The 27,179-nt window shown below is 40.1% G+C and overlaps 2 protein-coding genes across 2 annotated transcripts in view; both read left to right on the top strand.

Annotated features, from left to right (window-relative positions):
• The first annotated feature begins 1,750 nt into the window (after positions 1-1,750).
• On the top strand, positions 1,751-6,531 carry LOC134826462 (uncharacterized). Its single transcript, XM_063838845.1, has 5 exons — positions 1,751-1,921; positions 2,214-3,062; positions 3,197-3,311; positions 3,521-4,254; positions 4,398-6,531. The coding sequence occupies exons 1-5, from the start codon at positions 1,786-1,788 to the stop codon at positions 6,365-6,367; spliced, it is 3,804 nt and encodes a 1,267-aa protein (XP_063694915.1). The 5' UTR covers positions 1,751-1,785; the 3' UTR covers positions 6,368-6,531.
• Positions 6,532-25,014: 18,483 nt separating this feature from the next.
• Positions 25,015-27,179, top strand: part of LOC134811129 (uncharacterized) — a 43,074-nt gene continuing 40,909 nt past the window's right edge. Inside the window, exons 1-2 of the mRNA XM_063817867.1 lie at positions 25,015-25,130; positions 26,131-26,220. Coding sequence (XP_063673937.1) covers positions 25,017-25,130; positions 26,131-26,220 — 204 coding nt within the window. The 5' untranslated portion in view covers positions 25,015-25,016. The remainder of the gene's footprint in view (positions 25,131-26,130; positions 26,221-27,179) is intronic.

Raw genomic sequence — 27,179 nt, forward strand, 5'->3', positions numbered from 1 at the left:
TCCTTCGCAGCTCGGTGAGGCACAGTGGTGCATTTCGCCGATCTAGTTGTGAGAAGAATTATTTGATGCGCGGCGCGACCCAGTAGTGCATCGCGCTACAAAAATTAGATAATAGATGTATTTTAAACGTTGACTTCAAATCATTCCAAACTATATAATTTGGGTGTTGGAGCTACCAAGACGCGCGATGGTCGTGGTCTAATATTTGAAACTAATATTTATTACAAATATCACTCGTCAAGAGGTTGTTCACATATTGTATTACATTATAAATTTTTGGACAATTTTTACCCCCTCCGTGATCAATGTTACTCGGCTGATTACGACGGCACGTAATACTATATATATACGTAAATAAAAACGACCCCTAAATAGCTCTGCTACGATCTCGTCAGAACGTTTTACTTATTTGTACTTACTTACCTGGGGACTCCAGGCTATTATGTTCATAAACATATAAATGAATAAAGATTCGGCGGAATGACAGGCTGAGCGCCGCCCAGTAGGTACTTACTGATGGCATGTTTGTACAAAATTGCATTTTTGGGGCTCAGATTTACCTAATTTTATTTTATCGGTAGTATCACATATGTTAATGTCGACAGCTAATTGGTCTGATATATCATCAGTTAAAATTTTGCAGCTGTATACGTTATTGATAAGATTGGCACTATATGTTCCTAGTAGGCCTTCATAAAACCTGAAAATATTCGTGATTAGCAGCTATATCAACCAAATTCTGGCAGTAGACGTATTTTTCATATAATTATATTTTGATTGAAATTATCAAATATGAAGAGCAATTTTTTAAATGTCTGTTTAGTCTGTCGAGTATCCATCTGTATAGCTGATTCAAACTGTCAAGCTTCCTTGACAGGGATCGATAGACGTTTCTTATTATATCATTACAGGTTTTTTGGTGACCTTACATTCCTATAGATTAATAAGCTGAAATTTGGCACTTGAATTTGGGTTTGGGGTTCGGGATGTTTGAATGTTGACTAAGTCACATATAATAAGTAACTTGCGACTTTTCCGAGACTGTTTTGACCGACACCTCAGTGAGTGAAATTTACCTTCTTACTGCTTCACTGGTGCAGACTGGGTTGTTTATTTATGTTTCATCACATTTTTACCGATTATACTACATTTCATACTCAAGCCTCAAGCAGGGATTGAGCTTAGTTAGATATAATACATCTTGTTGTTGAGGCAACCAGCCACTGCATTTAAATAATTATGGCCATTTAGGTACCTACTTTCATATGATCGGGTAATATATACATAATAAATACATTTTTTTCTTTTTCAACACTGCTAAACAGCAAACAAATGCTTGCCCACCGACAGGGGTGCAATCGTCGACTATTTGATTGGTTGAGTGGGAAGTTTGGTGAAGAATGTACGTGCTATTGTAACACGTCATTCTTTCACACCCCCCGTCGAAAAAGCAACCCCCCTGTTGACGCTTTCCTCCCCTTTTGGCGCCCCTCCCTGAAATTGAACAAATTAGTTGATTTTAGAGGATACACCGGTAAAATCTCTAAAAAAGTGTGTTTCTAGAGCAAAACGTGCAGGTTGCTAGTACCTCAGTTATGTTTTTCAAAATTGTCCCACATTCAAACAACGATTTGACGCCCCCATAAGATGGCCCCCCCCCCTCACAGCAGGGTCAGCCCTTCGTTATGCCACTGTCTGACCTTAATTTCAGAGAATTAACTTTCCTCCACCCCATAGGTGTACAAAATCTTTAAATTACTTATTTACTGTTCAGAATGAATCGTTATGATGGTCAATGATTTGGACACAAAGTTGGTTTCAAAAGAGAACAGAGGTCTTGAAAAGCTTGTTGACATAGCAAAAGATTACAGTGATGACTTCATTACCTTATCAGCTGCTCATGTCGAAGATGCCACGCATGGTAAATTACAGAACATTAATTTAAATTCTACAAAGACCACTATTAAGATTTCTGTAATCAAATCTTAAACTTATATTTGACCGCCAAAGACCAACAGATAACAGAACGGAACATGGAAAAGTCTGAAAATAAGTCTGCTAAGGCCTAAGTGTGAGGCAGACCTTATCAAAAACAACAAATTCACAAGTCTGAGACAGTAGTTAACTGTAAATGTGCATGATATTCTATGATACTGGTGGTGATTATTATTATTCTGATCGCAAATCTGCTTAAAAAATAAATATTGCTTCAGGTAGAGGGCACTACGGGAAGGCTTATGCAATGGAGAGTAACTCAAGCTCTGTACGAGTAGCTTTCAACATAACCTACAGCAAGATCTGGCGCTACTTCATTATCCTCATCATTGGAACACACTGCCTCCTTGTCTTCTATATCACCAATCAACCTCATTATCTTATTCTGGAGAGTGTTTGTGTGCTGTGTTACATTCTCGACATTTTATTACACATCATCTTCTACACTCCTCGAACATTCTTCAGCTTGTCAAAAACAGCTTTGAAATCAAAACTGCAGTTTATTCTGACAGTGTTCTTCGTTTTCGACCTTTGTTACACTTACTATTGCTACTTTTATTTATCAGTAGATCTTCTGGAGAAGGCTATCCCATTTCAGTTCCTCCGGTCATTTGTATTTATCATCAAGATTAAAACATTGTATCATTTCTTCATGGTAGTAGTTAAGACTTTTGCCAGAATTTTACGGACGATATTTGTAATTATCCTCTATGTGTTGTTTTTTTCATGCATTGCAGTTCATATATATGGCGAGATTTATGAAACCTCAGACAATGAGATATATAAAGGAGAGTTCAGCAACGCTGCATTAGCATTTATAAGAATGTTTGTCCTCATCACAACAGAAAACTATCCAGATGTAATGATGCCCGTGTATAAATATCACAATGCAACGTTTATTTATTTTGTTGTTTTCATTTACTTTGGTGTGTTCATACTGATGTCTATTCTGTTGGCCATTGTTGTCGACAACTATTGGACCATTGCTAAGATGAATGTGAAAAAGGAGAGGCTCAGAGGGAGAAAGGAACTGGCTATAGCTTGGAATTTACTGGGGGATGGTGCAGGTACAAAGGAATTTTAACTCACTTTTTTGATAAAAGTAGTGAATTAATTGTCGATAGCTTTAAAATATTAGTACCTCATAGTTATTTAATAGTTATTTAATTGTGATAATTCATATATTTGTATCTCATTTCAGACACACTGTCCGTCTATGATGAGAACTTATTGATGGTATTTCGGAAACTGAAGCCTATAAATGATGACGAGGAGATTATAATACTCCTTCAACAGCTAACTGGTGGTACCACCAAGTCAGTCTAACTTATAAAGTTTTCCTGACTTTTAAATTATATCAGTTTACGCTCTTCGTCGTAAAATGGTGTTATTAACACTTAGAATTTTTCTAAATTATGTATATTACTGATGTCCATTGTCCACGATTTGGATGATCTGCAAATGAAAAGGTTGATAATGATGACTATTGACTACACCCCTGGATGATAACGACAATAATGTTCAGGTCGATAATAGAGTACAAGTCATGGCTGACCCGCTGTATAGACACACTAGATCTAGAAGTAGAGCGAACAGAAGAGAATGAGGAGGACACCAACCTGATATCGGGACTGGTGAAGAAGAGTGGAGGAAAGTTTATGATTTACCTGACTCTAACCATCCAATCCACAGTGCTACAGCGCGCTGTTATCATCCTACTCTTTATCCACACATTCCTTATTGTGGTGTTTCAGACAGGTCAAGAGGAGCTGGGCAGGATAGTCCAGTGGCTCAGAGTGGGAATATCAGCTTTGTTCGTGGTGGAGGTGGTTGTTAGGTTCGGTGTTCTGGCCTATCTCCATTGGGAGGATTCCGGGAGGAAGAACCGGACACTGAACGACAGATTTGTGAGATGGATCAAGCGTGCATCTGTTATGAACGTTGTGGATGTTATATTTGTTGTGCTAGGAACTGTAGCTAATGCATCTTGGTTCTACATTGACACTTATTACGAAGCCCCTGAGGAGTGTAAGCTCACTGAGTACATAGCTAAAGGTCTGTGTGTAGTGTCCTCTACTGTACTCTTTATATTGAGATTATTGGTCAACTCAGAGGAAGCTATCAAGATGTTTGCTCTGCTGAAGCTCATTATTCCGGTCATGTTTGATCTTAGTGCTCTGTTCTTCATCGTTATCTACTCTTTCGCTTCCTTGGGAGAAACCATTTTTACTGACTCTGTAAAAATGAGCTATGGCACCGGTAAGTTTTGTTAGTAAATAGTGTGACTGAATTTTGCTAAATTTAATATTCAGTGGACACATAGTTCATTGTTTTCTTGAGCCACTGGCACTAATTGAATTTATTTCATAATATCCATATATTCTATCGAAACCATTTTTCAGGTTCACCCGAAAAGCTCACAACGTCAGATCAAAGCTGTACAAAATATGGGTTTGGTTCCAACTGGTGTTCCTTTGTGACCTTATTTCAAGTATCAACCACGAGCAACTGGCATGAAAAGATGCAGAGCATTTATAATTCGGACGCAAAATACGGAGGTGCTGCATACTTCATCATCACCTATATAATATTTCACATGGTTATAATCAATCTATTCGTCGCCATCTCATACGAAGCATACAACAAGTTCGTCTCTAAACCGAAACAAGCCAGGAAGAGCGGATCAGCCAGGCCCAAGAAGCTGGGTCAGCGTATCAAGCTTAGGTTCGGGAAGTTCAGAAACTTCTTCACACAGTACACAAAAGGAACCCGGAAGTCAGTTTCCTCGTCTCCCCGTCCTGCAAGAAGAGCTTCTGTCACCATTAAGCGCAGGTCTCTTCACGGTATGCGCGAGAAAATCTCAGATTCGTCTCTGGGCGAAGCTATTCTGGAAGTCCGAGAAGACGGGGTAGGTGAACTACCAAAAACTCCTGATTTATCGAGTTTACCTCGGGGGAAGAGACACGAGATGATTTTGAAACAGAGGATGCAGCAGAAAGGGGAAGCTAAGGGCCGGCAGAGAAGACAGAGAAATACCGGTGATAAAGTGGGGAGTCTTGCTGAAGTAGTGCGACAATACACCGCTAAAAGTGACGAGGAGATATCATTGGCACCCGGCCAGAAAATCAAAGTGCTTGACAAAGCTGGGACAAAGTACAAGGGATTACTTGTTGACGGGCCAAATGCTGGCAAGAATGGGTGGTTTCCAGCCTTTGCGGTGGGTTCCTTCGTATCCGAACTGAACAAAGCACAAGAAAAAAAGCCACTCCCAAAAACTGAATCACAGCCTAAGTTTGTGAGAAAGCAGAATGCAGACTGGACAAAAGATATTATCGGACCAATGACCATCATGAACCCAGAGGAACTGAAAGAACTAAACAAAATCCTCAAAGCAAACGCGAGGGGGGCACGTTCCAGTACGGACAGTCACCGAGGGAGTATTGACAGTGCGAGTACCCCAACTACTCCCAAACCTGCTTCTTCTCCTATTTCTCCCGGACCAAGAGTATCCTCTCGTAACAGTCGTGTTCCAATAATGAACATTGTAGAGGAGGAAGAGGAAGAGGAGGAGTCTGAGAATGATAATGTTTTTCTAGAAATTAACAAACTTTACAGCAAACCAATGCAGCTTCCGGAAGTGATAATCGAGCAACCCTCAATTGTGTTAGAGGAAGAAGAAGAAGAGGAACCTGACCAAAAACACTTGCACAGCCCCAAAGTGCGCACCCCGGAGATGAAAGCGAAAGAGAAATGGAAGAAGAAGATGACCAACAAAACCAAGGACATGCCAGAGTGGGCCAAGAAGTTTATGTCACAGTCTAATGCTAAAGTAACGGATGCTGCATCTATTAAGTCCCCTACAGAGTCTGATGAAATAGATCCTCTGTCCAGGTTCAGCACCACATCTGAAGTGCTGCCTATAGAACAACCAGACCTTGTTATTCAGAACACCACTGCTTCCAACCAATCCTCCCCAGAACTGGAAAAGGTTTCTGAAAATAAAGTTTCTGAAAATAAAGTATCTGAAAACAGTTCAACAATTCTCAACATTCCGGAAAGTCCAAGAACAGAACCCTCCCTCGCAGTAACTCCCTCTCCCAATGTAACTGTTGTGTTGCCCATTACAGAGGAGAGTTCTGAACCACAGGATACTGTCACACTTTCTGAGCAAGACCCCCTAAGTCCCTCAAAGCCCTCCTTAAAGTCCAGGTTCAGGAGGAACAGACCAAGAAGGATAGGGAGGTCTGGCTCGTTGCCAGGTAGTTTACCAAGTTGCGGCGAGAAGAGACAAGCTCCTGTAGTGCGATCTGAGACTGAGGTCAGGATTGTCGTTCAGCCAGCGGATTGCGAGCAAATAGTAGACTTTGAGTAGTTGATTTGATTTTGTAGTTGTAAATTGGAACTGTAAATAGTGGAATTAAGTTATTGCTATTTTCATATTAATACACACTAATTGCAGTAATTAAAGTAGTAAATTTATCTCCTATGGAAATGATGAGTAGTTGTTTTGTAGTAATTTAACATTTGACAACCGTAATCTTCTCTTTTTTACTAGTACCACTAAAATGTTGACAATGTAAAACTCTCCAGCACAGCTCTCCTTTATGTTGTTAGTAAACGATTTTACATAGAATATAACTCGATTATTAGGTTAACTTGAAGTTGCTTAATGTTGCCCTAGTAATATGTAACTAGTCACCAGAAGAGAGATTATGGTAATGCCACCTCTTGTCCACACTCCCCCCTCTATCTCTCTCTCTCACTCTCTCTCTCTCTCTCTCTCTCTCTCTCTCTCTCTCTCTCTCTCTCTCTCTCTCTCTCTCTCTCTCTCTCTCTCTCTCTCTCTCTCTCTCTCTCTCTCTCTCTCTCTCTCTCTCTCTCACTCTCACTCTCTCTCTCTCTCTCTCTCTCTCTCTCTCTCTCTCTCTCTCTCTCTCTCTCTCTCTCTCTCTCTCTCTCTCTCTCTCTCTCTCTCTCTCTCACTCTCACTCTCTCTCTCTCTCTCTCTCTCTCTCTCTCTCTCTCTCTCTCTCTCTCTCTCTCTCTCTCTCTCTCTCTCTCTCTCTCTCTCTCTCTCTCTCTCTCTCTCTCTATCCCTCTCTCTCTCTCCCTGTCTCTATCCCTCTCTCTGTCTCTCTATCTCTCTCCTTTTCTCATACCCTAACTTCTAACATAAAGTGTACTCTGTACATTTTGTACTCCGGATAGAAAACTAAATTAGTGGATCGTTATGTAGTTAGTAACCATGGCTACTTGCTACCTGTTCCCACCGTAACCATGGTAACACGCTATTGTGTTTCTTTCTGACGCAACACTCAAGAGGAGGCTAGTGTTTACTGGCTTAATGTGAAACTAACATTCTACCTCCACTACAAACTTGTGAGCTAATAGTGGTTATTTTGGTTTGTGATTCACTTATAATTGTTGGAGGAAGATAATGATCTTATCGTCTGTGATTTGTAGGTTCACAGATTAATAAAAATAATTCTTAAATATCCCGGAAATGTGGTAGAAAATAAATTGTCGTATTTGAAAACTAGGTTTTAAATGTCATGAAGCACTTGTTTCTGTAAGCGTTGAGTCAGTTGTTACGATTAATGATCATTATCATGGTAAATCGTGTGTGGAGTAAGGTTAATTATCGTTATTCTAAATATTCAATCTCAAACATGAAACACGTCTCCACTACTCGATCTATTGAAGACCAATTAACAATCTACTGGATTTTTTGGTCAATAGTCAACATATGTGAGTAGTGACCTGTGTAAGTCACAAACTTCCGAATTTAAAGATATCTAAAAGAATAATTAGATTATAAACTCACAGCTAGTGAACACAGCTATCCTCTATTCTTGTAGACTGTGAACTGAGACATGAGGTGACATTTTGCATTTGTTCTAACTTGTTCTAACTTGTTCTAACTTGTTCTGATCACCTGTTATTTCTTCAGGACCCCTTGCTTTATAGTTGATACTTCTTGAGCGCCAAATCTATTGTTTTTTATTTCCGCCCTGTTCAGATAGTAAATCTATTTATTGTCCCTGAGTTACATTGTTCTGAAGGTGGTATCGACCATTCACCAATTTCTACCACATTGTCTACCACATTGTCTACCACATTGTCTACCACATTGTCTACCACATTGTCTACCACATTGTCTACCACATTGTCTACCACATTGTCTACCACATTGTCTACCACATTGTCTACCACATTGTCTACCACATTGTCTACCACATTGTCTACCACATTGTCTACCACATTGTTTACCACATTGTCTACCACATTGTCTACCACATTGTCTACCACATTGTCTACCACATTGTCTACCACATTGTCTACCACATTGTCTACCACATTGTCCACCACATTGTCTACCACATTGTCTACCACATTGTCTATCACATTGTCTACCACATTGTCTACCACATTGTCTACCACATTGCCTACCACATTGTGAAATAATTGACTCTTTGACTGGGAAATAATTGACTCTTTGATCTCAGGTAACCAAAACAATAACACAGTAACCATGGTAACACCAAAACTGAGCAGTGAGCACCCATTGTACTGAGACTATAAACTATTATTCTATTATTCTATTATTCTATTATTCTATTATTCTATTATTGGTATTGTTTCCACTAGTCTGCACTTCATACTCGCTGTATACCTGACTTGTCCTGTAGCTGACTACCTCGGAACTGTTACAAGTGACAACAACATTATTCGATTACTTTTCAAACTAACACTGCAGTTTTCAGCCATTTTCCGTTCCACAGTTGATGGATTTTTCGATCAACTTTCGTTTGGAACACATTTTCAGCACGTCTCAGTCAGCAGTCTTTTGATTAGGGACTATGCACTGTAACCATGGTAACTTGTACGTACATCAAGGTTGTCAGTCCGTTATAGTCTAGCTAGATATACTGGATATACTGGAGATTATTCTACCAGTTGTTATTAAGCTCTAACACAGATTTAAACAATAATATTTATACACTTATTGAGAAGATGAACGAGTTTAATGGCAATGCTTGTCACTCTAACCCATGCTCGAATATCCATGGACTAATTAAACAAATGAATTGGATATCTTTTCGTGGACTTACGTTTCAAGAATCAGCAGATTCTCATTTTTCGAGCAATATGTGATCGTTAACAAGTTGCTTTTATTTGTGAGACGTGTTTTCGACAATAAGTCGACTTATAAGCAGTGTCGTTACCACTTATAAGCAGTGTCGTTACCACTTATAAGCAGTGTCGTTACCACTTATAAGCAGTGTCGTTACCACTTATAAGCAGTGTCGTTACCATTTTCTTATAAGTCTTGTTATTACAGATATTCATCATATCAAGTTTACTGCCTCTACACTTTAACACTAATCAAGGTTTGTCAAGACATTGACCCAAACTGTAACCAGATATGTAATTTACAACAAGTTCCAATCCATGATTAATATTTGCCCGGTTTTATTGCTATGACGATTACTGACGGTAAAATATTGGCCCCTAATTAATTGAAGATTGTTCACACTTTATTCGTGTGATTCACGACGTCTAACTCGAGAGTCGAGATATTATGAAATTACTGATGGTAGAAAGAATTACCATTTTAGAGGAACATGCCCGATGGAGGGTTGCTTGCGGAGGAACATGCCTGAAGGAGGGTTGCTTGCGGAGGAACATGCCGAAGGAGGGTTGCTTGCGGAGGAACATGCCTGAAGGAGGGTTGCTTGCGGAGGAACATGCCTGAAGGAGGGTTGCTTGCGGAGGAACATGCCTGAAGGAGGGTTGCTTGCGGAGGAACATGCCTGAAGGAGGGTTGCTTGCGGAGGAACATGCCTGAAGGAGGGTTGCTTGCGGAGGAACATGCCTGAAGGAGGGTTGCTTGCGGAGGAACATGCCGAAGGAGGGTTGCTTGCGGAGGAACATTCCTGAAGGAGGGTTGCTTGCGGAGGAACATGCCTGAAGGAGGGTTGCTTGCGGAGGAACATGCCTGAAGGAGGGTTGCTTGCGGAGGAACATGCCTGAAGGAGGGTTGCTTGCGGAGGAACATGCCTGAAGGAGGGTTGCTTGCGGAGGAACATGCCTGAAGGAGGGTTGCTTGCGGAGGAGCATGCCTGAAGGAGGGTTGCTTGCGGAGGAGCATACCTGAAGGAGGGTTGCTTGCGGAGGAACATGCCTGAAGGAGGGTTGCTTGCGGAGGAACATGCCTGAAGGAGGGTTGCTTGCGGAGGAACATGCCTGAAGGAGGGTTGCTTGCGGAGGAACATACCTGAAGGAGGGTTGCTTGCGGAGGAGCATGCCTGAAGGAGGGTTGCTTGCGGAGGAGCATGCCCGAAGGAGGGTTGCTTGCGGAGGAACATGCCCGAAGGAGGGTTGCTTGCGGAGGAACATGCCTGAAGGAGGGTTGCTTGCGGAGGAACATGCCTGAAGGAGGGTTGCTTGCGGAGGAACATGCCTGAAGGAGGGTTGCTTGCGGAGGAACATGCCTGAAGGAGGGTTGCTTGCGGAGGAACATGCCGAAGGAGGGTTGCTTGCGGAGGAACATACCTGAAGGAGGGTTGCTTGCGGAGGAACATGCCTGAAGGAGGGTTGCTTGCGGAGGAACATGCCCGAAGGAGGGTTGCTTGCGGAGGAACATGCCTGAAGGAGGGTTGCTTGCGGAGGAGCATGCCTGAAGGAGGGTTGCTTGCGGAGGAACATGCCTGAAGGAGGGTTGCTTGCGGAGGAACATGCCTGAAGGAGGGTTGCTTGCGGAGGAACATGCCTGAAGGAGGGTTGCTTGCGGAGGAGCATGCCCGAAGGAGGGTTGCTTGCGGAGGAACATGCCCGAAGGAGGGTTGCTTGCGGAGGAACATGCCTGAAGGAGGGTTGCTTGCGGAGGAACATGCCTGAAGGAGGGTTGCTTGCGGAGGAACATGCCTGAAGGAGGGTTGCTTGCGGAGGAACATGCTGAAGGAGGGTTGCTTGCGGAGGAACATGCCTGAAGGAGGGTTGCTTGCGGAGGAACATGCCTGAAGGAGGGTTGCTTGCGGAGGAGCATGCCTGAAGGAGGGTTGCTTGCGGAGGAACATGCCTGAAGGAGGGTTGCTTGCGGAGGAACATACCTGAAGGAGGGTTGCTTGCGGAGGAACATACCTGAAGGAGGGTTGCTTGCGGAGGAACATGCCTGAAGGAGGGTTGCTTGCGGAGGAACATGCCTGAAGGAGGGTTGCTTGCGGAGGAACATACCTGAAGGAGGGTTGCTTGCGGAGGAACATGCCTGAAGGAGGGTTGCTTGCGGAGGAACATGCCTGAAGGAGGGTTGCTTGCGGAGAAACATGCCCGATGGAGGGTTGCTTGCAGAGGAACATGCCTGAAGGAGGGTTGCTTGCGGAGGAACATTCCTGAAGGAGGGTTGCTTGCGGAGGAACATACCTGAAGGAGGGTTGCTTGCGGAGGAACATGCCTGAAGGAGGGTTGCTTGCGGAGGAACATGCCTGAAGGTTACATAAAACCAGATCACACTATTTGTAGTAAGTCAGTGTGTACAGTGAGTATTGGGTGCTATAGTGCTAACTGTGTACAGTGTGTACTGAGTGCAAAGATCTTACCTTTGGTCTTGGCCCCAAAGGTAAGATCTATGATATGGATTTGGAATGAGAGGTGAGTAATACTGTGAGTAATACTGTGTGATACACAGTGTGTAGTGTGTATGTGACCACAATGATACGGTAACAGGAGGAGACACTTTGAACAGGGGTGTAGGAAGCGGGGGTATGTTGTTTACTCCTTCAGTTACCTTGTTTTACAGAACAGTATCAAATTGTGTATCAAATATCACATGCTATCTAGTCTTTGAACAAATGTCTCATGTCTTTTTATGTACACTCAGTTTGTTTTATAAAGACGCCCTTTATAAAGACGACACTGCAGGTCTCAAAATAGATCGGATGTAATTAAGTTATTATGTAATTAAGCACATTTCACACACTGAGTTTAATTCTACCAGCAAATTTAAAGATGAGTTGCGATGAATTAAAGACGCTGAAGCCTTCGCCAAAATGAGCTGTCTTTATATAACAAACTAAGTATACATCATGAAGAATGAGAATGTTTCATTTCTCATATGTTTTTAATTTAAATTATCACTCTAAATCATTGTAGAAGTAGATGCACGAAAAAAGAGATTCAACAGTTTTGACAGTAGGTGGCGATTTAAACCCTACTTTTTAACTTCTGTTTTCGGCGACATTTCTTTCTCAGTCATATTAGTGGCAGAAAATTTGTGTAAATGAATTGGTAGAGTAAAATATGTCTTGCGGAGGAGCTGTTATCTACAAGAAGATTCGTGTAGGAACTTCTCATTGATATCGTATGTTTCCCGAACAATCGAAAGTCTTTCTGTGACAGTGGAGGAAGTGTTCTAATTGTAAGCGAAATTGTAAGAATTTCGCCCGGTTTATTTCTCAGAATTGTAAGCAAATGTCTCCCCAGTGGCTTAAGATCGCCTCGCATGCTGAAGATCCGGGTTCGAATTAGGTCTCGAGCACTATTTTTCATCCGAACTGTAAGAATGTATTGCAGAAATCTAATTACTCGTATTTGATCCATGTCGGTAAATTGGTTGCCTGGACTATGAAAGTTTATTTGTTCAACACTTGGTTGTCGAAAATTTTTTATCAGCGCCAAAATCTTATTTAACTGCAGGTGAGAGGTGTTTTGGCGAGATCGCAACTGATGCGCCATCTTGTATCTGAACTGGGTCGACATTCGCTTACAATTCTTAGAAGATAACATCTATTGTGACAGTTTGCAACTGCCTCTGAAACGGAACGCGCGAAAGAAAAGTATCAACTAAACAACTATATTTTATATCGAGTGTGACCATTTGCGCGCGGCTCGGCTGCCTTTCACATGTGGATAGCTTGTAGACGATAAGCCGACAATCGTTCGAGACGAACACATGAATAAATGAGCTAATATTTCCGATTATTGATAATCGTTTGAAAACGTCAATAACGAGGCATAAACTGTGCTTTGACCACTGATAATCCAGAGCGAGTGTAGTTATGAATATGATTGATCCATACATGAATGAAAAATCATAGTCTGGTATCAATTATCATGACTGGACCGTTTACACAATTCACGTCGAGACGACTGATAATGTTCGTATCTTTGTGTTTTGGTTGACTTTAAATCGACAAATATTTAATATTGAGTCATCTTTAATCCCGTCATGGACGCTTTTATGGTTTACTAGTGTAACCCGTGCCGGTAACACGACTCCTGTCCGACAGCGACATCTGTCCGACAGCGACATCTGTCCGACTCAGGGTACCAGAAAAAAACGACATCTGTCCGAAATTTTGATCTGATTTCAATACGTAACATTTCAAATTAGAGGCATGATCCGAACTGTTACTTGCTAACTTTCCTATTTGAGATATGATCTGAGCCATAGTTTACTACCATAGTTTTTCTCTAGTTGTGTAATCAACTACAATTCTCTGAAGTTGTCGATTGTAAAATATTTAGTGTTCGCTCCCCACGTGTTGATTCCACATGTGGGGAGTGAAGTTAGGATTGGTGGTTGATGTCCCGATCCAAGTACGTTTTCGTAGTATGAAGCAAACTCTGTCCACCATTCTGTTGAGGGATGATAGCTGGCAACCAAACTTTAGCTTCGCTCTAGATTCGTAAGCTAAACAACCAACTGCTTCAGATACGACGTATTTCGTCGGTTGATCTCCACCAGATTCCTTTCTTTTCAAGTTCTGTTTGCTGACGTGTAGTGGACGGTCGTTTCACCACGGTAGGAAATCCGAACATTTCCAGTAGGTGGTGTCGTCTCTTCGTTTGTCGAAGACGCATCGGAAGCCATCCAGGACAGGGTTCTCCGAGCCTTGTTTGTGTCCAGGGATAAACTGATTGGTTGCCATTGTATTCCTTGTATTCCTTGTATTCCTTGTATTCCTTGTCCTCAACTAGTCAATCTCGTATCGAATGATCAGATCTCAATGGATCACATCAGCATTAGAACAATGGGAGCAACGTCACGAGATTACCCGTGAGCTTGTGAAATACAAATGTGAACCGGAATTACAATATGATCCGAAATTCGGACAGATGTCGCCAAAAACGACTCCTGTCCGACAGCGACATCTGTCCGAAATCCCTAATTCGGCTGTCGGACAGATGTCGCTGTCGGACAGATGTCGCCCAATCACCCGTGCCTACGGCCGGGACTTCCGGGTCCGGGACTCTAGGGCGTAAGACTCTAGGGCGTGAGACTTTAGGGCGGCGCCCTAACCCTAACCATCACCCTAACCCTAACCCTAACCCTTATCCTAACCCTAACCCTAACCCTAACCCAAACCCAAACCCTAACCCTAACCCTAACCCTAACCCTAACCCTAAGACCCTAGAGTCTTACGCCCTAGAGTCCGGACCCCGGGACTTCCCTATCGCAGTTGAATTGCAAAAGTACAAACAGTACAAAGGTTAAAATTGTGCAAAAGTATAAACTCGCTCAGTTTAAACCGACCGCATTAGAGTAAATTTAATTCTGAGCGCCCATCACGTATTATACGTATCCAAAATTAATATTTAATAGGCTCCTATGCCAAATTACCTAATTATGTACAAAGCAGTAATTAGGGGAGCAGTAAATATGGAGAGAGAGACTGAGAGAGTGTGTGAGAGAGGGACAAAAAGTGAGTTACTTTGATATCACATTTGCAGTACAAAACCATCAATTAAACCACTTACCACCTACCGATTTTGAAAAATCTGGCTTGAGTTTTGTCGGCACTATACCGAAAAAAACCAGCCCCGTTACTATTACCGTTTTCTTGATTAAGCCGTTGGGAAATTACCCACAGACAGATAGACAGACAGACAGACACACATTTGGGATTATTTGTATTGATTTTTCTCAAATAAAACAAAATATCAAATTATATCATCACGTAATTAAGAAGGTAAAATTCTACTTTTGACACAGTTTTCAGTAAGTCGAACTGTAACACAGTTAGTCGCACTTTCGTGGAACTTATCCTTTAAAAATCTTTTAAAGAAGTCAGCAGGTTATGATCTAGGTACCCTGGTTTTCGGATCGCCATGCCTTCACAAGCAAGCTGTCTAATCTTCGTTGCCAGAGGAATATTTTCGTCAAACTAGGATTTAAATGAGGTTCTTGTTTCTTCATAACTCGTCACTGATAGGATCAGCATCGATGAAGTCCAATAATTCCTTCATAGCTCGTCACTGACAGGGTCACCGATCACTTTTAATAAAGTCTGATGATTTCTTCGTGACTAACGAGGTCCAGTAATCTCTTACTGATACGTCAAGACAGCGTATATATTTGGTTTGCTAATATATTGAATACGACAGTTTATGTTTGAGAATAAAATAAAATCAATAACAAACAACATTTACACATAAAATCTAATAAAGCTTCTTTATCTTAAGATCTTCCTTTGTTTCTAGTCCGTTCCGGTTGGAGTTGAAGCTTCAAAATTTTTTAAATAGTTATTTGGCCTAAGGAACAACAGATAAGCCTATTACCGCAATTATTGGATAATATTTTTCTTTTATGAACCGGGCTATTACACAGTTAGTCGCACTGTTACACAGTTAGTCGCACTGTTACACAGTTAGTCGCACTGTTACACAGTTAGTCGCACTGTAACACAGTTAGTCGCACTGTAACACAGTTAGTCGCACTGTTACACAGTTAGTCGCACTGTTACACAGTTAGTCGCACTGTTACACAGTTAGTCGCACTGTTACACAGTTAGTCGCACTGTTACACAGTTAGTCGCACTGTTACACAGTTAGTCGCACTGTTACACAGTTAGTCGCACTGTTACACAGTTAGTCGCACTGTAACACAGTTAGTCGCACTGTCACACAGTTAGTCGCACTGTCACACAGTTAGTCGCACTGTAACACAGTTAGTCGCACTGTAACACAGTTAGTCGCACTGTTACACAGTTAGTCGCACTGTTACACAGTTAGTCGCACTGTTACACAGTTAGTCGCACTGTTACACAGTTAGTCGCACTGTTACACAGTTAGTCGCACTGTAACACAGTTAGTCGCACTGTAACACAGTTAGTCGCACTGTTACACAGTTAGTCGCACTGTTACACAGTTAGTCGCACTGTTACACAGTTAGTCGCACTGTTACACAGTAAGTCGCACTGTTACACAGTTAGTCGCACTGTTACACAGTTAGTCGCACTGTTACACAGTTAGTCGCACTGTTACACAGTTAGTCGCACTGTAACACAGTTAGTCGCACTGTTACACAGTTAGTCGCACTGTTACACAGTTAGTCGCACTGTTACACAGTTAGTCGCACTGTTACACAGTTAGTCGCACTGTTACACAGTTAGTCGCACTGTAACACAGTTAGTCGCACTGTTACACAGTTAGTCACACTGTTACACAGTTAGTCGCACTGTTACACAGTTAGTCGCACTGTAACACAGTTAGTCGCACTGTTACACAGTTAGTCGCACTGTTACACAGTTAGTCGCACTGTTACACAGTTAGTCGCACTGTTACACAGTTAGTCGCACTGTTACACAGTTAGTCGCACTGTTACACAGTTAGTCGCACTGTAACACAGTTAGTCGCACTGTTACACAGTTAGTCGCACTGTTACACAGTTAGTCGCACTGTTACACAGTTAGTCGCACTGTAACACAGTTAGTCGCACTGTTACACAGTTAGTCGCAGTGTTACACAGTTAGTCGCAGTGTTACACAGTTAGTCGCACTGTTACACAGTTAGTCGCACTGTTACACAGTTAGTCGCACTGTTACACAGTTAGTCGCACTGTTACACAGTTAGTCGCACTGTTACACAGTTAGTCGCACTGTAACACAGTTAGTCGCACTGTTACACAGTTAGTCGCACTGTAACACAGTTAGTCGCACTGTAACACAGTTAGTCGCACTGTAACACAGTTAGTCGCACTGTTAGGTTACCGCACTGTTACAATTACATGTAGAACATAGCGAATCTGTTTTGAAACTGTTTGTTATAAATAACGGTTCGTGTGGCTAACATAAGGCCAACTAACAAAAAAGGTGTATTGTTTTATCAACAGAAGACGATTGTATTTGTTGAATTTTAAACTTCTATAAATAAAACCACCCTGCATAATATGTAGCATGTACACCATTTTATTACAATCAACGAGTATAAATGTCCAAGTTGAATCTGCTCATCATATTATGTCGGCCCCAATGTTAGATATGCAGCAACGGAAACCCAATCAAATTCAGTCTGCGATAATTTTCGTTACTGAATACTATCATTGTTCGTGCAGTTAAACTGTTACTACTGCTACACTCTGTTAGGGTCTGCCCACACTACGCCTCTATTCCCCGAATGTCTGCCCATACAACGCCATGTTTTTACGGGCCACATGGCGTGGGTTAAAAAAACCGGATTCACACAACGAGGCGCGTAGTGTGGGCAGAGCTCCCGCCAGTTGTCGTGGAAACTCTCGGGGAATAGAGGCTCGGATTTTTACTTAGGCTCTCATCTCTGCAGAAACCACTCGCAAATAGGGTGCTACATTCTACACATATACATTGTATATATATTTCATTGGCTGGACTTCTACACAATAAAAGAAAGCGGTTGTGATTAGATCTTCGTTAGTCTTTGCACCATTTATTTACATCAATTGTCAAATTATTTGTTGTATAGTAGTGTTGAAAGTATTAGAACTATATATATATATAATTTATATATCTACAACACATCTCTCATTATATCTGATCACTTTGACTTCGAGTCGGAATCCAAACTGTTACTACTAGTACAAAGCGTGTACCACATACTGAGTATAGGTACTTGTTTTAAGTTGTAACTAAATAATCGTGCGACTTTACATGGTAGCATTACCATAGTTACATGGTAGCGTTACCATAGTTACATGGTAGGGTTACCATAGTTACATGGTAGCGTTACCATAGTTACATGGTAGCGTTACCATAGTTACATGGTAGCGTTACCATAGTTACATGGTAGCATTACCATAGTTACATGGTAGCGTTACCATAGTTACATGGTAGCGTTACCATTGTTACATGTTAGCGTTACCATAGTTACATGGTAGCGTTACCATAGTTACATGGTAGCGTTACCATAGTTACATGGTAGCTTTACCATAGTTACATGGTAGCGTTACCGTAGTTACATGGTAGCGTTACGATAGTTACATGGTAGCGTTACCATAGTTACATGGTAGCGTTATCATAGTTGCATGGTAGCATTACGATAGTTACATGGTAGCGTTACCATAGTTACACTAGTAGCGTTACCATAGTTACATGGTAGCGTTACCATAGTTACATGGTAGCGTTACCATAGTTACATGGTAGCGTTACCATAGTTACATGGTAGCGTTATCATAGTTACCTGTTACATGGTAGCATTACGATAGTTACATGGTAGCGTTACCATAGTTACACTAGTAGCGTTACGATAGTTACATGGTAGCGTTACCATAGTTACATGGTAGCGTTACCATAGTTACATGGTAGCGTTATCATAGTTACATGGTAGCATTACGATAGTTACATGGTAGCGTTACCATAGTTACACTAGTAGCGTTACCATAGTTACATGGTAGCGTTACCATAGTTACATGGTAGCGTTACCATAGTTACATGGTAGCGTTATCATAGTTACATGGTAGCATTACGATAGTTACATGGTAGCGTTACCATAGTTACACTAGTAGCGTTACCATAGTTACATGGTAGCGTTACCATAGTTACATGGTAGCGTTACCATAGTTACATGGTAGCGTTACCATAGTTACATGGTAGCGTTACCATAGTTACATGGTAGCGTTACCATAGTTACATGGTAGCGTTACCATAGTTACATGGTAGCGTTACCATAGTTACATGGTAGCGTTACCATAGTTACATGGTAGCGTTATCATAGTTACATGGTAGTGTTACCATAGTTACATGTGACATCTCGAGCATTATCTACAATTATATAGAGACACACTACTCGAACATGTGACATCTCGAGCAGTATCTACAATTATATAGAGACACACTACTCGAACTTCATCTATAACTAACAGGTTAATTCTAGAGTAACATTGGTAGTATGGGCTTGCAAATTAGGAAATTACCGCAGTAGTATGGGTACGGGGGTGCGGGTACCTGACAGAGTGAGCTGACCGCACAGTTCAACGTATTTACAGTTGTTACTCTTGTATTACCTACTCTATTAATGGTTCTTACATATTAGAACAATGGTAGTGATCAGTATTCAGTATTGAGTAGTATTCAATGGTTCATCAGATAGTGTACTACATGTTGTACTGCGGGTTGTTAATATAGCTCACAGACAGTGTAGAGATTGTACAGCGGAGGATATCACAGTGCTTTCTATGTGAAACATTTCTGTGAGTAGATAGAAACAGGGATACCGTCACCTGATTACGTTTGTGGGAGGAGGGGAGTCAGTAATATCATACCCGTGTAAGAAACAGGGATACAGTCACCTGATGCTAATGTTCACGTTTACAGTGCGTTTAGAATGAAGAAAATTTATAACGAGATTCCAGAAGAGAACTCATTTTCAAGTTACTCTTTTTACTACCTACAAACCTTTGGTTTAATTCAGTTTGCCAGTTGTACTCGTTTCAGATGTTTTTAAGTAGATTTTGATTGTTTCCAATGACTACCATTGTAGGTTTATAACCTACCACTACCAGGACGCGCGCCGAGTTGGACTCAAATATTTTACGAATATCACCCGTTAATGACTACCACAGTGGTTACAGGTTTATAAATCAAGAGGCTTGCATATAATGAACATATTGACATGGGTGCAGAGTTGAGTCTGTACGGAACCTAGTAGTTTCAGTTCCTTGTTTAACTTGCCGTACAGCAAGGACATCCACTACTTTAGCCCGGCGAGGCACATAACTCACCCTACAACTCCATGTCAAATGTTTCATATATACTAGCCAAGTTCACAAGATATATCCTTGTGTTTGAGAAGCGCTCGTTAGAACTGCTTCCTTTCCCTTCAGCCGAGCGCTTATTTAGTTGTAATATTATGATAGATACACGCTCTCTCGCACAATATTTAATTAGGGGTATCGTCCAGTTGAGTGGCTCACCGAGAAACTTTTACTGATCACCCACATTTACTGCGTGGTATTCATTTTTATTTTAGAATGTCAGTAGTGATGGCATTGGTTGATCCTTAGTTGAATATATTAACCATCAGCAGGTGTTTACTGCTGCTGCTGCTGTAGTTGCTGCTGCTGCTGTAGTTGCTGCTGCTGCTGCAGTTGCTGCTACTGCTGCTGCTGCTGCTGCAGTTGCTGCTGCTGCAGCTGCAATCTGCATGAAACGAATACCACGCTAACACTGTACAATGCAGGCAATCTTTACATTACACAAAAGTGTTCATTATTCTTTCTACAAAACTGATTCCAACTACTATACCAGCCATACCAAATAGTTTATATTTCCTGTTCAGACTTTCGAGGAAGTGGAAATTAAATGAGGTTACCAAGGTTACCAAGGAAATGAGGTTAAGGATCAGCCTGTCTCTGTCTATTACTAGCTTCATTTAACAGAAGTGTAACTAGAACATTCTCTCTGAACATTCTCTCTGAGTTACTATGGTAACAGAAGTGTAACTAAAACATTCTCTCTGAGTTACTATGGTAACAGAAGTGTAACTAGAACATTCTCTCTGAGTTACTATGGTAACAGAAGTGTAACTAGAACATTCTCTCTAAACATTCTCTCTGAGTTACTATGGTAACAGAAGTGTAACTAGAAGTGTGCCGAACATTCTCTCTGAGCTTTGAAATATACACCATTGTCAACAAATTAGTTTTAGGGGTTTTACCGACTTTTTGACTATATTAAATGTAGAGAACCCCCCCCCCATATTACTGAACAAAGCGTCGGATAATCTTCATGATCTAAAAGAGTACGGAATTCAGAATAGTGTAATGAAAGGTGATATAGAAAAGTTTGATATAGAATAGTGTGATATAGAGTAGTGTGATATAACTTTTCGTTTCACTTATATGTTTTAAATAATCCCTCTCCAGGCTAGTGTGATACCATTGTTTCATCAACTTCTACTTTTAGACCCATCTGGAACACGGCTAGTTTTAACCACTTTTCTTTAAATAATACAACGTTACGCCACCCGTAATGGTTTATATTTCACATCATCGTGTTATGTGTTATCCATAATGAGATGTTGTCATTGTTCATCTCCACTATAATATTACCAAGGCACACTTTTCATCTGGTACATTTAAATAAAACTGAGTACTTTTGTATATGGGGTTTTGCTTTTGATTTAAACTTAAAACGGATCGTTATGTGATAATTATTCACTGGGAACTTTTGACACTATCGAAATATTTGTATAAAGTTACTACAACTAACGCTATGTTATCAGACATATGTATTTCATTCATTAACAACATTCTAATGTTAGTTACTAGATAACAACATTCTAATGTTGACCAAAAAGTCCACTTAGAGTTTGTAGATGACACCAGTAGGTATATATTTGTTTTTACAGGCTCTAATGATGTAGTTTTATGAAGCTACGTTGTGTGTTTCCCTTCGTGTCCAAAAGCATTATATAAGTATATATTTGTGATGATTGTTCTAGATTGATATATACTAGCTTTATTTGTACTATACCATTACTAGCGTTTGTGCACCCAGATCAACAATAAAATTGTCTTGGAATACCTCAGGAACTAAATAATCATATTTCTAAGGTAGATCTAGATTGCTCGTCCTTGTTGTACTTGTAGGTACGTATAAATTTACTGGACGGCGCCTGGTGGAGTTTGTGCATTGATAACCTTTAATTTGTAGCGTAACTATGGTAACACTACCATATAAGGTAATTTTTGTCAATTGTCTTTTCCAGTGTTTGCACTGCCAATCACCCGGTAGGACTAACAGTATTGGTCCGCAAGGCTTGATGATGGATGACCCTGTTGGTGGTGATGTGTATACTACTACTACTACTATGTAGGATGAACATATTGGTGGTGATGATGGATTTTTTTATTTTTATTTTTTTTAAGAGAGGCTGGGCCAAGATAGCCCACGAGAGGATAGCATTGAGATGATCTGCCTACCTCTGGGGTGTGGCAACCCTGGGGAAGGTTGCAGGTGAAATCAGAGTGAATAGTGGAGGATGGTGTAAGAAGTGATATGAGTCAAAATGATACGCATAAATGTCAGCTGGGTTTGGAAGTAAAACGAGACGAGACAGCATATGAGATAATACTTTAAGTCACCCCGGTCTGATCCAGCTCTTCCGGCACAATTAAGCGTTTGGTGCGGTTTGCGAAATTGACAATCGTGGTGATGTGTCGGTTGTCGAATATGTCATTGACAGAGAGGTAGTAGTCCTGGAAATATTGACCTCTAATTTGGGCAATAGCCGGACACTGTCCAAGGAAGTGTGAGACAGTTTCCTCTCCGTCGCCGCACATAGGACAAGCACTGGTGTTTGATTTGCAAATGGTGTGAAGGTGTTTGTTTAAGCCAATGTGATGATGGATGAACAGATGTGTTGTCCAAATATCGCCGATCTAGAGGTCTGAAGCAATATTCGTGGTTTTTGCTCCTCAGTGGTTTGTTCCACTATGTTCCTCTCGGTAGAGTTGATTGGGTGTGACTTTACATGGTAGCGTTACCATAGTTACATGGTAGCGTTACGATAGTTACATGGTAGCGTTACCATAGTTACATGGTAGCGTTACGATAGTTACATGGTAGCGTTACGATAGTTACATGGTAGCGTTACCATAGTTACATGGTAGCGTTACCATAGTTACATGGTAGCGTTACCATAGTTAAATGGTAGCATTACGATAGTTACATGGTAGCATTACCATAGTTACATGGTAATTGGTAGCGTTACGAAAGTTACATGGTAGCGTTACCATAGTTACATGGTAGCGTTACCATAGTTACATGGTAGCGTTACCATAGTTACATGGTAGCGTTACCATAGTTACATGGTAGCGTTACCATAGTTACATGGTAGCGTTACCATAGTTACATGGTAATTGGTAGCGTTACGATAGTTACATGGTAGCGTTACCATAGTTACATGGTAGCGTTACGATAGTTACATGGTAGCGTTACCATAGTTACATGGTAGCGTTACGATAGTTACATGGTAGCGTTACCATAGTTACATGGTAGCGTTACGATAGTTACATGGTAGCGTTACCATAGTTACATGGTAGCGTTACGATAGTTACATGGTAGCGTTACCATAGTTACATGGTAGCGTTACCATAGTTACATGGTAGCGTTACCATAGTTACATGGTAGCGTTACCATAGTTACATGGTAGCGTTACCATAGTTACATGGTAGCGTTACCATAGTTACATGGTAGCGTTACCATAGTTACATGGTAGCGTTACCATAGTTACATGGTAGCGTTACCATAGTTACATGGTAGCGTTACCATAGTTAAATGGTAGCATTACGATAGTTACATGGTAATTGGTAGCGTTACGATAATTACATGGTAGCGTTACGATAGTTACATGGTAGCGTTACCATAGTTAAATGGTAGCGTTACCATAGTTACATGGTAATTGGTAGCGTTACGATAATTACATGGTAGCGTTACCATAGTTACATGGTAGCGTTACCATAGTTACATGGTAGCGTTACCATAGTTACATGGTAGCATTACGATAGTTACATGGTAGCGTTACCATAGTTACATGGTAATTGGTAGCGTTACGATAGTTACATGGTAGCGTTACCATAGTTACATGGTAATTGGTAGCGTTACGATAGTTACATGGTAGCGTTACGATAGTTACATGGTAGCGTTACGATATTTACATGGTAGCGTTACCATAGTTACATGGTAGCATTACGATAGTTACATGGTAGCGTTACGATAGTTACATGGTAGCGTTACGATAGTTACATGGTAGCGTTACCATAGTTACATGGTAGCGTTACGATAGTTACATGGTAGCGTTACCATAGTTACATGGTAGCGTTACGATAGTTACATGGTAGCGTTACCATAGTTACATGGTAGCGTTACCATAGTTACATGGTAGCGTTACCATAGTTACATGGTAGCGCTACCATAGTTACATGGTAACGCTACCAAAATTGTGTGAATTACGTAAGAATAACCACAGTAGAAAATAAGCTGTATAGAGGAGTAAAGCTTTACTTCCATTCATTCGATAAAAAATATTTTCCTTTTAATATAAATAAAGTTCAAGTTTCTAAAATCTACCATTTCTTAAATCATTCATATCCTGAAATTTGCAGTTACAAATGACACTTATTTTACATATTCTTCGGTTATTTCTCGTATCAGCTCAAAGCTATTCTATTCTATATCGCGTTATGTTGCGGTTTAACACACGCTTAATATTGTTGCAAATCTATCTCAGGCCATATCTACTATATATAATACTCTATTATCATTGGCTGATTGATCAGCACATGACTGAGTGTCGACTGAATAGAAGGAGAACGTAATATAACCTTATATGGTAATGTTACCATGTTTACACTGACTGAAGGAGCACAGTCACGTGGTGTGTCATTATCTGCGTTACAATGTCATAGTCTTATTACTCCTCCCTGTTACTAGAGTATTCAGTATGATATTGTTCAGATTATTTGAAGCAGTTGACTCATTGTTTGTTGTAGTACTAGTACAGTATCCAGTAGTACTAGTACAGTGTCCACTTACTAACTACTTACTAGAATCCAACAGAGTATAGTGTAACTATGGTAACATTACTAGTGTAACTATGGTAACACTAATAGTGTAACTATGGTAACACTACTAGTGAGTAACTATGGTAACATTACTAGTGAGTAACTATGATAACACTAATAGTGTAACTATGGTAACACTACTAGTGAGTAACTATGGTAACACTACCATATAAGGTAATGTCAACACACAACCTAGAGCCCAATGTCGCTGAATCATATTGAAGCACTGTCGGATGCCTTGGCTTCAGCTAAGGAGGGTGAACTGTCCGCTGCTGAGTTCCAGGTCATTGTTCTGCAGAGTCTTATCTCACTTAAGGTTAGATTTAAATTTAAAGTTTATTTTCTGTTTCTTATCTCACTCAAGGTTAGATTTAAATTTAATGTTTATTTTCTGTTTCTTATCTCACTCAGGGTAAGATTTAAATTTAATGTTTATTTTCTGTTTCTTATTTCACTCAAGGTTAGATTTAAATTTAATGTTTATTTTCTGTTTCTTATCTCACTCAAGGTTAGATTTAAATTTAAAGTTTATTTTCTGTTTCTTATTTCACTCAAGGTTAGATTTAAATTTAAAGTTTATTTTCTGTTTCTTATCTCACTCAAGGTTAGATTTAAATTTAAAGTTTATTTTCTGTTTCTTATCTCACTCAAGGTTAGATTTAAATTTAATGTTTATTTTCTGTTTCTTATCTCACTCAAGGTTAGATTTAAATTTAAAGTTTATTTTCTGTTTCTTATCTCACTCAAGGTTAGATTTAAATTTAAAGTTTATTTTCTGTTTCTTATCTCACTCAAGGTTAGATTTAAATTTAAAGTTTATTTTCTGTTTCTTATCTCCCTCAAGGTTAGATTTAAATTTAAAGTTTATTTTCTGTTTCTTATCTCACTCAAGGTAAGATTTAAATTTAAAGTTTATTTTTCTTATCTCACTCAAGGTTAGATTTAAATTTAAAGTTTATTTTCTGTTTATTATCTCACTCAAGGTTAGATTTAAATTTAAAGTTTATTTTCTGTTTCTTATCTCAATCAAGGTTAGATTTAAATTTAAAGTTTATTTTCTGTTTCTTATCTCACTCAAGGTTAGATTTAAATTTAAAGTTTATTTTCTGTTTAGCTAAAAAAGTTATATTGTTTAATTCCACTTTCTAAATGTTTCAACAATTTCAATATTGAGAAAACAAATGAGACGACCGTATGCAGATAAAATCATCAAACTATATGACCATAGTTACTGATTCAAGTCTCAAACAATATGCTGTGTTTAATTCCTTTTTAGTTTCTGTTTAATTCCTGTTTAATCCTAGTTTTCTCTTCAGGAGAGTCACGTGTCACTCAGATCCAGATTGTTTAACCTAGAGGGGAGGGGTTTTTTCAACGCCGGGGACGACGTTCCCTCTGTTTTAAAGGTCAGTAACATTTTTATACATACATGTTACCATAGTAACACTACCATATTACATGTTACATTTTTACAAAACATTTTTACAACACACATAACCCCGGCATGCGCAGGGATTATATTTCAATTTTTCCCGCGACGCGCGGGAAAAATTTATAATAATTTCGAGTGCGAAGCACGAGGGATTATTATGAAAATAACCCCGACGTGCTTTAGCACGAGGGGTTATTTTAATATAACTTAAGCGTGCCGGTGTTATGTGTTATAAACCCCTCCGGGTTAGTGCTAGGACCAACAAATTTCATAATTCTAGCTATATGAGATCAGTATGGAAATATGAAATGGAATTGGGGAGTATATTATACTACCAAATAAATACAACTAAGGTACTATGACATTTGAAATTGGCGTTATATCTAAACATTATTCCTCAGTCAGAACGTTGAATGAATATCGATAAGGGGCGTCGAGTTAAGCCTCGCCAGCGATAAAAGGTGGAGCTTATAATGATATCGTGTCATGGACATGAAGTTCATCAAAGTAGACGACTATAATATTTTCAATCATTTTTACTTTACATTACGCATCAACATTTTTGCTCTCTAATCTTTTCACAAGTGCACTGACTTGCTGATAAGAAACTGCTTGATTTTATCATGTCCGGCCGATAACAAACTGAACTGGTCGCAACATATTTCTGCCATGAAAATGAAAATGGCCAGATACATTGGAGTCATGTACAAACTTAAAAAATATTTGCCTCTGGAAGCACGTTTACAAATATATCACAGCTTTGTGCAGTCTCACCTTAATTACTGCTCCCTCGTCTGGGGTTTTGCTGCCAAATCCCATATAGAAACACTATTTGTTAAACAGAAAATGGGTCTTAGAGCAATACTACCAGGTTTTGTTAATTACTGGTACAAAGATGGTACACCACCAGCAAGTACCAAGTCTGGTTTCTAT

This window comes from Bolinopsis microptera, chromosome 2 (genome assembly GCF_026151205.1).
Source record: "Bolinopsis microptera isolate Bmic1 chromosome 2, MBARI_Bmic_1.0, whole genome shotgun sequence".
In the NCBI taxonomy this organism is placed as follows: domain Eukaryota; kingdom Metazoa; phylum Ctenophora; class Tentaculata; order Lobata; family Bolinopsidae; genus Bolinopsis; species Bolinopsis microptera.

Excerpts from the sequence above, each read along its gene's own strand:
- LOC134826462 (XM_063838845.1), top strand. The coding sequence starts at position 1,786 with ATGATGGTCAATGATTTGGACACAAAGTTGGTTTCAAAAGAGAACAGA. Across the intron at positions 3,063-3,196 it reads TTTACTGGGGGATGGTGCAG|ACACACTGTCCGTCTATGAT; the intron begins GTACAAAGGAAT and ends ATCTCATTTCAG. Across the intron at positions 4,255-4,397 it reads AAAAATGAGCTATGGCACCG|GTTCACCCGAAAAGCTCACA; the intron begins GTAAGTTTTGTT and ends ACCATTTTTCAG.